The sequence below is a fragment of the Pungitius pungitius genome, chromosome 2 (genome assembly GCF_949316345.1).
Source record: "Pungitius pungitius chromosome 2, fPunPun2.1, whole genome shotgun sequence".
Lineage (NCBI taxonomy): Eukaryota > Metazoa > Chordata > Actinopteri > Perciformes > Gasterosteidae > Pungitius > Pungitius pungitius.
In genome coordinates, this window is record NC_084901.1 from 2,256,832 (window position 1) to 2,269,339 (window position 12,508).

At 48.9% G+C, this 12,508-nt stretch overlaps 2 protein-coding genes across 2 annotated transcripts in view; one reads left to right on the forward strand and one right to left on the reverse strand.

Annotated features, from left to right (window-relative positions):
- The window catches only part of nrip2 (nuclear receptor interacting protein 2), a 4,720-nt gene extending 1,300 nt beyond the window's left edge, over positions 1 to 3,420 (forward strand). The window contains 5 exon segments of the mRNA XM_062559481.1: positions 1,213 to 1,295; positions 1,710 to 1,801; positions 1,887 to 1,939; positions 2,586 to 2,672; positions 2,674 to 3,420. Of these exon segments, the coding sequence (XP_062415465.1) occupies positions 1,213 to 1,295; positions 1,710 to 1,801; positions 1,887 to 1,939; positions 2,586 to 2,672; positions 2,674 to 2,709 (351 nt within the window). The 3' untranslated portion in view covers positions 2,710 to 3,420.
- Positions 3,421 to 7,888: 4,468 nt separating this feature from the next.
- On the reverse strand, positions 7,889 to 12,508 carry itfg2 (integrin alpha FG-GAP repeat containing 2). Its single transcript, XM_037462116.2, has 12 exons — positions 11,902 to 12,508; positions 11,493 to 11,588; positions 11,350 to 11,391; positions 11,079 to 11,256; positions 10,854 to 10,993; positions 10,588 to 10,736; positions 10,400 to 10,494; positions 10,250 to 10,303; positions 9,566 to 9,657; positions 9,335 to 9,452; positions 8,932 to 9,105; positions 7,889 to 8,025 (listed from the first exon to the last, which is right to left on the reverse strand). Exons 1-12 carry the CDS (start codon positions 11,995 to 11,997, stop codon positions 7,958 to 7,960), a joined length of 1,302 nt encoding a protein of 433 aa, XP_037318013.1. The 5' UTR covers positions 11,998 to 12,508; the 3' UTR covers positions 7,889 to 7,957.

Genomic DNA, 12,508 nt, shown 5'->3' on the forward strand with positions numbered 1-12,508 from the left:
TGCAAACAATAATTAAACAGCTGAAGTGCAGCTGCCGGGCAAAGAGGAATCGACTCTCGTACGGTAGAGAGAGGGATCCATAGGAAAAAAGATGGCGGATACATAGTGTCAATATTCATGTATCCTAGGAGTAAATGACTTTATTCTGATTACTGATCATTGCTGTCACGTTTTTATCCTTTGAATAAGTGAACAAAAATCAAACATTAGTTTTTTTCCTACAAAGACGCATCTCTCTGAAATGATTAAACAGCTTCATATTTATGGTGGATTCAGCGCTTCGCCCTATTACTCATTGTGCTTCGCTCGGCTCTTATCGTCAACTTTTTAAAGTGCAAAGTGCTCCTCGGTTACTCATTCGGGGGCTATTTTTTAAAACGGCAGCAGTTCTGCACCGACACCAAAGAGGAGGTTTGAGGGCCCGATACGCCCGATAGGACAAAAGGGTCGGTGTGTACGGAGGATCAAAACAAGGCCCATAGAAAGGGAACGTGTTTGTTTCCAAGTGGGGGGGGGGGGGGGGGGTATCCTCGGGTCTAGTGCATTAGATATTGATTGATGAGAGAGAAAGGTGTACACACGCAATAGTAAAAACACAGATTTGCTCGAGTACAGGAAGCAAAGGGAAAGAGAACGTGAACCATAACACACTTTTTTGGGGGGGGGGGGGGGATCTGATCTGCAGACGTGCCATTGCTTCTTTGTTTGAATGTACGAGTTTAGTTGTGTGTAACGTGCTGGTTTGTGGGCGTGCGAGGTGCCGTTTGGTGTATTTTCGTAGCGGGGAGAGAGAATACGTTCTTACCGCTGAGCTAAATCGAGCTAAAGCTTCTCCTCGGATCCCTCGTGACTAAGTGGGTCTCGCTCTGGTGATGCTTTTGAAATCATTTACTCCGTGGAAAAAAAAACCCAAAGTGCGCCCAACGAACCCAACGATCAGCATTCCGCGGGTAAACGGAGTCAGCGACATGAACCTAACGCGTCAGCTATTGATAAAAATGAATGATCTCTGATCTGCACCCGTGTGGCGAGGATGTCCTTGTTGGTTTATCTTTAATTTTGTTAACAGCATTTGAACAGAGGGATAGTGGGGAGGGGGGGGGAGGGGGGGGGGGGTCGCATAGGGCCCTTGTGACCTGGTTGTTTCCTCCACGCTCTGCGGCGCCGGATGGAAGACACTCAAGACCCTGTTTTTTCCCCCCCCCCCCACAGTGCGGCGAGAGCGACGTCAGGGCGTCCATCGACACCGGCAGCCGACACGACCACATCTCCAGCTCCTGCTGCCGGAGGCTGGGGTGAGAAGACGCCGCGCCCTTCGTGTGCAGAACACGCCGCCAATCTTTTGTCACAGGGACAAATAAGATCTACCACAAAGCAAATAGCAAGATGCCATTTTTGAAAGCGTAGGCTTTTAGGAGGAGGATAATGACTTTTTATAAGCTCTTAATCCAGATCCTCAAAGATGTGGCCTTCATCTCTAAGGAAGGATACATTTAAATTTAGAAGCCACGGCGTGACATTTTGTTCCACTTCAGGGTTCTAATGCTGGTGTTCTGTTTGTCTCCAAAATGGCAGCCAATAAAACCCACACAACTTTTGATCGACATTTAAATTGGAAAATCGCAAGACGGACACATAATGAGAGAATCTATATTCGGAAGCAGCGGCAGCCTGAAATGAAGATGAGATGACTGTGTGCGTTTCCTCAGACTGGTTCCCGTCGAGGGCGGCGGCGGCTCGGTGGCGCTTCTGCAGCTGCAGCTGGGCAGGCAGACGGTCCGGTGCTCGGCCCACGTCACAGGTGAGGGGGGGGAAACAACCTGAAAAACGACTCGCCGACGAGCGGAATCCGACTTGACGCGTTTCTCCCTGTTCTCCGCTTGCAGAGGACGACGCCTTCGAGCTGCGCCTGGGCCTCCAGACGCTGCTGGACCTCAAAGTAAGCTCCTCGGCCGCTTCGATGAGGAACAAGAAACAATTCTTCATCTTTCTGCTGCCGTTTGTCGGTTAGAGAAGAAGGGGGTGGGAGGGAGATGTAGCGTGAGGTGCGTTATCTGAGGGCCGGCGGTGTGATGGCGGTGGCCCAGATAGCTGCTCCATCCCCGCTGTGCAGGTGAATCCCAGATATCAACAGATTCAGGACATCGTGTCAGGTGGGGGGGGGGGGGGTTGAAATCGCACATTTGAAAAATGCAATTTAAACCGCACCCCGAAGAGAATAATTCACCGGTGACCTGAAAAGTGTTTGAATCTGGAGGCAAATGCACATTGTTTGGCCTCCATGTTTGAATTCTCAGAAAGCCCCTCTGGTTCTAGTATTACATCTGGTATTACATCTGGTTAACGTTCTTCTTAAATCTCATTGAGAGACGTTTCCTCTTCATTTCGTAAATTAGCCCCCCAAGGACTTTAGATGAACATTTCCCTGTGATTTCCAAAAACACTGTAATTAAACATGATTACTGTCGAAATGTATCATTAATACAAGGGCCGCGAAAAACCAACTGCTGAATTGATGAAAAGGACAGTAATTCAATATCTCCATCAGGCTTGAGATGCCCCCCTGACCATGTCTCCTCTCACAGTGCTGCCTGGACCTGAGCACCCGGGTCCTGAAGCTGCGCGGCCTCGGCGAGGAGCTGCCCTTCCTGAAGCCGTCCGCCGAGCGCCGGGTGCCAACGCGACACCAATGAGAACCCGGGAAGCTAGAATTAAAAAAAAAAAAATGCACTCCACGCCGCGGCGCCGAGCCCACGGCGTTGGCGTTGGCGTTTTTCCGGCTTCGCGGTGCCTCTCGCACACTGCCAGAACGCGGACGGGTTTTGCGCATCGACGTGTTTGTAGAACATTCGCCATGATTATCTCTTATATTAGATTAGCCGTTGTTTACGGAGCGCAAGTCAACCTCTGTGGATCTAATCGTTTACGAGGCGCTTGTGACGCTCTCTGAAAAGGGAAAACCGTTATCAGTCATTTGGCGTCGACTTTAGTGGCGTATTTTGTGAACCGGCAGTATAAACGTTACTTTAAATCATCATCAAGTGAGGTGACAAGTGTTCAAACGGCGTTTCAAGCTGTGTGAGAAAACAGACGGTTAGCGGCGCTTAGCGTAGCATTGCGCTAGCTTGAAACGGCTAGCGCAGCTCTATCGTGAGGTAAACTAGCCGCTAAAGATCACAAGTAAAGTTGTTAAACGATAAAAACCAGGGGCCCTTAAACCTCCAATGACTTCTTTTCCAGGCTTTATGCTAAGCTAAGCGCTGCTATCCGTTTAGCTTCATAATCAACGTAGCGTCTTCTCCTTCTCATCGGTGTCCAAACTGTCGGCCTGAACCAAATCAATCTGTTCTCAGCTTGGAGAAGCAATTGGGTTCGGATCCTCTTTGAGACGGTGATGGGTTCTATATATATATATATATTTTTTATATAAAGATCTTTCTTTCCCCCGTAAAAACAGCGGCGCGGTTCAGTTTGTTCCCAGGAGCTCACTTCTTCAGCGGCTCCCTTATTTGACTCGACCCACGTCAAAAACATTCCATCTGCATGACCGGTTAAAGTTCTGCCTTCGTACAAGTCTGCATGTCAGTGTGCAAGAGCTGTGTGTGTGTATGTGTGTGTGTGTGTGTGTGTGTGTGTGTGTGTGTGCGTTATCAGTCATTGCAGGTTTTTTTTCTTTTCGGTTTCGTTACTCGTGTTTCACACGGGAAAAGAAAGTTGCCAAAAGCCGACCCCCCCCTCTCTCCCCCAGCTGAGGCGGCGCTCGGTGCCAAGGCCCCTCTTCAAAGCCCTCCTCTTCACTGCTCATCTTTGTGCATTAATCAACTTTTTTTTGGAGGGGTTTAAGGGGGGGGGGGTTCCATGTTTTTCACTTTGACTACAGTGCCACCTGCCTCTCTCGGCGTTTTCATGGCCTGAAGAAGGATGGATGTGCTTCAACGACACCTGAGCCCTGCTTTTTCTGGACGGCGTGACGGCGTCGACGCGTATATTCTCTTCTCTTTGACGTGCTGGGGGGGGGGGGGGGGGGCCCAAGTGTGACAGAGGTTTATTTTTGGTGTTTCCCTGAACAGTATTTTCTCTGCCTAATAAAAACATGTATTCTGGCTAACTCTGTGTCCCATCGTTTTAACACTAGAGTAGAGCGACTCAACACTAAAGCCCCAAATCTCTGAAAAAGGCCCGCGAAGAAACCCCCCCCCCCGCCCCCCCACCACGAACCTTCCTGCTACGCAAACAAACGACAAAGCAGACGTTCCCACAGCTTCATTAATTATCTAATGCCCTTCTTCAGACACAGATCTGTTGCATTTCATTTACCCCCCCCCCCCACACACTTCTTGTTTTGAGTCACCACTTCCTGTGAGAGCTGCAGCAGGTAACACCTCTGCCAGGAAAGCACCATTCACGTCGGCGTCTGAAAAACAAACCGATCACCGAACAAGAGGTGAGGAGCCGAGGTGTTTGCGTAAGGCGCTTCGCCCTCAGGGGGCGGGGGGGGGGGGGGGGGGGCAGATGATGAACACAGGCTGCAGCAGAGAGGCCAAACTGACGTGCAATAACGACTAATATAAAGCCTGTGTGATTAACCCGCCCAAGTTATCGTATTTATGGATAAATATGAAATGAGATATTGGGGTCTTGTCTTTGCCTCTCACGGTGCATTCAAACGTCAGTTTGCTCGACATTTCTTTTCACTCCAAAAAACGGCGTTAGTCTCGATATATAGTCTCTGAGGATGTGAAAAATCAAAAAATCTAAAGGACATGGGAAAAAAAAGGTCAGAAAAATATTAGGTCATAAAACGTTTTGAAAAACATTACATGAAAAAATGTAATGTCCAAATATATTGTGTTCGCAGGGGGCCACACAAGGAGAGTATTGATCAGACCAGTTCCTCTATAGGGGGAGGGGGGGGGGCTTATGTAACGCAGTGGCAGTGAGTGGGAGACGTTGGAAACAGTGTGAAAACATTAAAGAAAAGAAAGAATCACAAAGAAATTCAAAAACATGGACGCCTGCGTACACTCGATGGCCCGTACGCCCTCGACGACTAACGCACACACACCTCGTGTTTCCGAGGGACAATTTACCACTTTGTGTATGAAAAAATAAAAATAAACCAGTGGAATAATTGAGTCTCTGCTGCCTGACAAATGCTGTGAGATAAATTAAAATATCCCTTCTCCTTTCTTGCTTGAATTGACTACAGCTTTCATCCTTAATCTTTAATGCGATGCAAAGCCATGGAATAAACCAGTTGGAGTCAAGATCAAAACACCCATGAAGCGTTTGACATGAAACCCGAACCCAAGCAGGAATAAAAGCAACTAAAGCTCAGGCTAAATTGGACGGTTTTAATCAGCGTTCCCCCAGCTGCTTGAAGCCGTCGATGCTGCGCGATGGAGCTCATGTCGAGCCCCCTCAACACCCCCCCCCCCCCCCCCCCCAACCACACATTTCAGAGGCTGGGGGTCCAGCTGTCTGTCAGTCAGGATCAGATCCACATTAACACACACACACACTGTGCCACCAGGACCAGGCAGGAGGCTGAGGAGGGAGATGCTGATGTAAACCGACAGGAAGGTCAGAGAGAAATGAACAAAATAATGTAATTCGATGAAATGAAATGTGACCAATCCCCGAATCAGAGCCTTTACTCGGGTGTTAAAAGTGAGTTCCAAAAGATCTCTCTTTTTGTCAAATATTGGATAATGACGTAATATTGACACGGCCCCGTAGCTGGCACAGTAATTATGACTCTTATTCATCAAAAGTATAATTTTAACTGAACAAAGCTGCTCTTCCAACCTTCCACTAAACCCAATTAAACCAAAATGGGGCCGAAGGGGCCTGAATCAACATTTGATTCACTCGTTGAAATCTAACATTTCATGAAACCTTAGCACCGTGCTGTAAAACACATTAAAATGACCCTTGTGTAAATCCACAGGAGGTATTTCTGCTCTGCACAGTTCTAAAAGGTCAGAAGGAAAAAACCCACAGCCGGGATCCATGTTCTTCAAAAGCCTGCAGGTGATGATCATCCTCATGCCGTCTTCGTCAGTGTTGTACTGAAGATGCACGATGGTGTTTGAGTGGAAGGCGTCTTTGTGAGCGGATGAATCACTGGGCCGGTTCAAACTGGATTGCGCAATCAAACATAATAGCAGACATGTGCTCGTCTGAAAACCACATTTGAGTAAAGGAGAAAGGAGAAAGGAGGAGGAGGCGTTCGTAGGAACAGTAGAGACAGCCGAGCAGGGTCAGCACTCAAATCGCCATGACAACGGAGGTACACATTCACCGCTTCGGGGACTGTCAGTTTGCATCCAGATCACATTACGCTCTTCATCAATGTGGGATGAAATCATCGCAATCCTCCACTCAACAGTTTTTGATATCAATAAAAAAAGCATTTAGGGATTTGTTATGGTCAGTGTTTTTGTAAATAAAAAAATGCTAATAAAAACATAAGAGGTGAAAATGTAACACCAAATTGTACATTTATTAAGCCCAGGCCAATGTTTTAATTGTGATTGCAAAAATAAACGTTAATATAAGATGTTTCCTACCAAGAGGTCGACATTTGCAGCGTTCATCAAAGGTTTCCTAAAGTAGCCTCAGCTGACCTTTCTGTTTATTGCTAATTAGCAAATGTCAGCATGCTAACACGCTAAGCTAAGACGAATAACCTGCTGAATACTGTGTTAGAGTGTTAGCATGCTGCCGTTAGCATGTAGCTGGGCGAAGGTTACGACAGGTAAACAAAGCACACGATTAGAACTAATTAAGTCACACGTGAATTCACATTGACTTGGACATGTTGAAGAAAAACAATAAGCTTTAAAACAAACTAAAAAGGGAAACACTTCTATATACAGGAAATATATCCATCTGTAATGAAACCAACCAACCAAATAAACTTTATACCCAATTGATATTTTTTTAAATTCACCCCATTAATAATGGAAAGGGTTAACACTTACACCCCAAGAATATGAACCGGAGTCTTCAGGGCTGTATGACATTTTTGTTGGAATACTGCTCTGGTACCGATGACCTTTCAACTCCTTGGAGAAGTAAAAAAAAAAAATCAGAAATGGCTCCGAGCTGCACGACGACAAACTCCCCCGAGGCAAGAACTCTCACGGGCCGACCTCCAGATGGCAATAACGCTGCTAAAAAAGGGCAGATTGGAGCTTTGAGGGTGGCCGACAGCAGAAAGGACGAGGCTAAAATAGTCCCAGTCACAGAGGGAGGGTCAACACAAACACGCCGTAAATCCACTCGGAACCGCAACGCAACCTTTAATGGTCACGAGGGAATGTTCAGGGCTTACGGGGGACACGCCGCGATGTCCTTCGGAAGACACCGGGGGGACAACGCGGCCATCGTGAGGTCCAAAACGATGGCTACATGTTGCAACTCTTAGTGATGAACTCTTTATTCACTGTTACATTTGACACTCTTCTACATTCTATGGCATTGCTTGGCAACACGTGATGGGAACCCTCCACCTCTCATTCGCTGCGCACGTGGACTGAAACGACGTCTCCGGTGAAGGCGAAGCGAGGAGGACGAGCTCAGTGAGCGAAGGCGTCCCCCGACGCGTCCTCTAAAGGGCAGAAACTCGGGAGAGGCGAGAGGACACCTGAGCCTGCGCTTACCCTTTACACACGCTCATCTATATTGCATGAGGGGGAAAGAGAAGAGTGAGAACAGTGGGCGGTGCCTTTAATGCCCCCCACCGCCCCCCATCGTCACGGCCTGCCGCCCCCCCCCCCCCTCACCAGAAAAAGCACAGAGGGACATCTTAAAGGACGTCTCTGGCGGCGGGGACGCCCACTGACGAGACAAGCAGCACAGGAGACAAGAGACGAGACGAGTGGTGTTTATTAAAAGAGTATTTACAGTCTCGGGGGGGAGGGGGAGGGGGGAGGGGGGGTTGATGTGCTTTCTAAGTCGGTGAATCCTTGTAGAGAACATTTTCCACCACGGCTCTCACCGCCGCCGGGTCGTCCGTGTCTGTGGAGGGGAGAGACACGGGGACGTTATGGGGGACTTTTCCTCCTGCTCTCTGCCCCCCCCCCCACCCCCACCCCCCCTCCAGGCTGCGACATCACACATTTCACACACCGCGTTAGGTAACAAGCCTGACAAAAAAAAAAACCTCAGTCAAAAGAGAGCAGGTTGAATCGTTGACAGAAGCAGCAGGAAGTAAAAAAATATTAAAAATCGGCCGCAACCTGTAATTTTGGTCTCGCTGATTAAATGTTCGTCTGAGGTTTGCACTCATTTAACGGGGATTTTCTTCCCTCTGGAGGACTTCGGCGCCACTGAACACGAGTTGGTGATTTCTGCAGCTGACTGAACCGACCACAGATTTATACATACATTTGGGATTCAGAGGGGAAAGAATTGCCCGGATCATAATGGCAGGAACCTTAAGATGAGCAATGCAGACACTGAATTCAAGTAAATCAGCATTTTGTGGTGTTTTATGAATAAGGAGAATGAGACTCTCAGTGTCAATCATTTGTTTGTATGAATAGAACCTCGACTGACGTCCTGCTGTCATTGGACGATTGTGAAATATCAGCTTATAAAGAATATCATGGCGTCAATTGTGTTCATTACTGGAAAAAACAAATTCATCAGCAAACCGAATAAATCTCCGTACATCACCCTGTAACAAAGAGTCCCAGTAAATTTAAGCAGGACGATGAGTTCAGTAATAATCTGTCATGAGGGGATTGTTTTTATTCTCCCTTCCTAATCAGCATTCAGGTCGGAGTCTGAGTGTTACGAGGAGACGGCACACGAGTCGACAGCAAGTCGTCCCAGTCGGTCTCGTGTCTAATTACAACAACAGCAGCAGCGACCAGAGGAGCAGTGGGTCTGACTGCTCCGCTCGCTGTCTGGCGCACGTACCGACTCCCAGGAGCCTCAGGTTCCGGCCGAACTCGGGTTTCTCCTCCAGGACCCGCAGCATGTTGGTGGACTCCATGCGCTCCAGCTCCACCTTCCAGTAGATGTAGATTTTGTGATTGAAGCTGACGTACACCAGACAGGGGCTGTTCTTACCCTCCTTACACGTGTACTGACCTGCAGACAGACAGACACACACACACACACACACACGGTGGGTGCAAAGAGACAGATCTATCAAAGTCTACTTCTCTCATCCACTTACTAATGCAAATGTCCTATTAGCTCTATTTGTTAGAACACTGCAGAAGGATTTGAAAAGGAAGCCAATGGCGCCACCTGCTGGAGCCCCGAGCCTTTTATACATTATAAAAAAGGGGGGGCGGGGGGGGACGAGGTCGCTCACCGGCACAGAAGGCGTTGACGTTCTCGTCGAACTGGAAGCGCACGACGGTGCGGTTGTGGTCGATGATGTAGGTCTGACCGTCCCAGGCGCAGGCCACCACTTCCTCACGGCCGTCTCCCTGGGGGGAGAAAATAAAAGAAAAAGACTAAGCTCTCTCTCTCTCTCTCTCCAACGTGAAGAGGGAGCTTTCATCCGTTTTATATTTGTTGTCAATAAAACAAACAGACTCACGGTGACGTCGAGCTTCTGCAGCGCGAACAGCTGATGATCCACCTGCACGGACCACAGCAGCTGCTCCGAGCTGTCCATCAGCTTCAGCGTACCTGAACATTTTCGAGGGGAGACGAGAACATTAGAACCGTTTGTTCGGGGGAACAAAGGGACAAACCTGGTTCTGAGAAGTCTGCAGGAACGAAAAGCTAAATATCCATTTCAAGGAAGCGAAACGCTGTGAACAAAAGGGGGCGCGAGCAGAAAGAACTCCGTCCAAACACGTCCACGCCCACGCGGACGAGGACGAGGAGACCAATGCCGCTCCCACGCGGTGGTTTCCTTGACAACTAATCCCTGGAACGGGGATGAAATGACAACTGTTCCTCGGGTGCGAGTCTTTAGCTGCTAACGTGTCGGCTCATGGAGGTGTCAGGCGGCGCCTGCTGGGGTGAAATGTTTACAGCCTTAATGATTCTAATCCCAACGGATTGCTCTCCGGAGAAGCGTTATCTGCTGCTTCAAGGGTCACTCTCACCGACCAGGAGCAGCGATGTGTTACACACACACACACACACATATATTTTTATAAGGGGACTAAAATACATCGACTACTGTAAATGTCTTTGGACGATGGGAGGACTGGCATTAAGAAGAAAGGGGATTGGTTCTCATCTTCTTACGGTGTGGAACTTCATAACTCACCGTCCAAAGTGCAGAGAGCAAACAGCCCACATTTAGAAGACTCCTCTTTGGAGCCTGATGAAAAACAGAAAGCAAAAAACAGTTGGATCTCCTTTTTTAAATAGAACTCACGAGTCATTTCTACTAAACGTACTTTGAATAAACAGCGACCTTTACTGATGCTGCCGACGAGGTGAGTGGAAACATTCTTGTTGTGAATCCGCCCGGTGGTCAGGTGGAGAACTACATCTCTGGAGGGTCCCTCACTGTGGGGGGGGGGGGACAAAAAGACTCTGCATCACCAATCACAGCATCTCGCGTCGAACCCGTCTACAGCTTCCGTTTGGGACGGCGTCTACCTCCCGGGGGTCGGGGGGGCGTCTTCTCCGGAGCTGTTGGAGTCCTGTTGAGTCCAGGAGCACAGCAGGATGGCGTAGCCGCAGCCCGGTTGAGACACCATCAGCTCCGGTAAGCCTTCGGGGCCCGGGTTCACCGACAGGCTGTCCACCTGCGCGCCAGCATTGAACGGCCCCCGCTTTTCACATGTATTTATGGTGCTCTTACAAAACCGACTTGAGAGTCACGGTTCAACTCGTGCCTCCGGGGGGGTGGGCAAAGTGCGTACCTGCCCCTCCAGAAGCCACTTCTTCAGCAGGACCAGCTGACCGGATCCCAGCTCCGACCCGTCGGACGGCTCCTCCCAACGGAAGGCTCGCACCACCCGGTCAGTGTAGCCCACCACCAGCTCGCTGCGGCCGTCGCCGTCTGGCGGGGACAGGCGGTTCAGATTCAGGAAGCCGGACCCACGGGAAGGCGTGCGCAAGATGGAGGAGGAGGGGGTCTTTTTTACCGATATCACTGATGAGGATGACCTTGGTGTTGGCCGGGATGTGCTGGGTGAAAAAGGGCTTCTGGTCATCGGAGCACGTGGACTCGTGCTGACTGGACGAATCCGCTTTGCTCGCAGTGGCGGCGGTCAAGTCGAAGAGGTGAAACCAGCCCTCGGCACTGACCGCCACCACAAAGTTCTGTCCGACAAAAAAGGGGGGGGGGGAGGGGGACGCCATGAAGGGGGGAACGTCACAGAGAAGAGCCGCGCCGCCGAGGCCTTCAGAACTCACCTTTCCTTTGTTGCAGACGTCTCCGACGGCGACGCAGGTCAGCTGTCCGGAGGGGGGGGGGGGGGGCAGGACAGAAGACACACACACATGTGAGCGAAGTGAGGACAGACGAGACAACTGAGCGAGGCCTCTGCTGCACTGACCATGCCGGCGCAGCTCCTCGTGACCCACGGCCTGGAGTCGTCGTTCTTGTACACCAGCAGCTTTCCGTTGGTGTCGCCCACGATCAGCTCGCTCAGCTGGGACAGAAAGCACGCTTAGGGTCATGGTTGGTGAAGACAAAAGCGGAGCATGTTTATTTCAACGTTTCATCTTCAGCAGGACACGAAAGGTCAACGTGTAGACTTTTTGATGCAGAACAAATGTTGGTATTTAATGACGTCACCAAGTAGGTCATTAATTAGGTGTCACCAACACACCAAAGGAAGGCATTCTGAGATGTGAGACACATTTAGTGTTTAAAATATATGTTGCGCATACAACATTTGTTTTGAGACCATGTTTCTAAAGAATGCCATCAAGATAGGAAGGAAATAAGGTGGGTTTACACACTGAGTCGTTGTCCGCATCTCCCAGGCAGATAGCGTGAGGAAACAGGGTTCCTGTGAAATCCAAACTGACGCGTTGAACGTAGTTCAAGGAGCGCATGGCTGAGGTTATTAGTTAATAAATCTTAAAAGCCGCTAAATCAAAGTCAGTTATGCATGTGCTGATAACAGTTCGACGGAAGAGAGCTCATGACAGCTGGCTAAGCTAACGGCTGGCTAAGCTAACGGCTGGCTAAGCTAACGGTAGCATAAAAAGGAGCTAAAGGGAATAATAGCTTCTCGGAAAAGAATATATATAACATCAAATCCGTCGGGCTTGACGGCTTTCTTAGTTGAATTACTTTAAAACCTTAAATATAATGTTAAAGAGTGTTAAGTAGCTGTATGGTGAATGGCTTGCGTTGGTAAACAAAACCACGTGATCTTAGAAAGTACGGAAGCTCTTCTTCTTCTTCTTTAGGGTTTATCGGCAGCTTGCATCCTTTTATGTTGCACTACCGCCATCTTCCGAATTTATTTGTCTGTTACATCATATCCTTATTTCATATTCTTTTCACCAGCCCTGTTCTTAATAAAAAATTTAAAATAATTTCTCTACATTGTTCATTCTC

What these genes read in the sequence shown, in the direction of transcription:
- itfg2 (XM_037462116.2), bottom strand. Translation starts at nt 11,997, where the DNA reads ATGCGCTCCTTGAACTACGTTCAACGCGTCAGTTTGGATTTCACAGGA. An exon ending in GAGATGCGGACAACGACTCA is followed by an intron (nt 11,589 to 11,901) that starts GTGTGTAAACCC and finishes TTTCTGTCCCAG; the next exon opens with CTGAGCGAGCTGATCGTGGG. An exon ending in CATCCTCATCAGTGATATCG is followed by an intron (nt 10,994 to 11,078) that starts GTAAAAAAGACC and finishes TGTCCCCGCCAG; the next exon opens with ACGGCGACGGCCGCAGCGAG.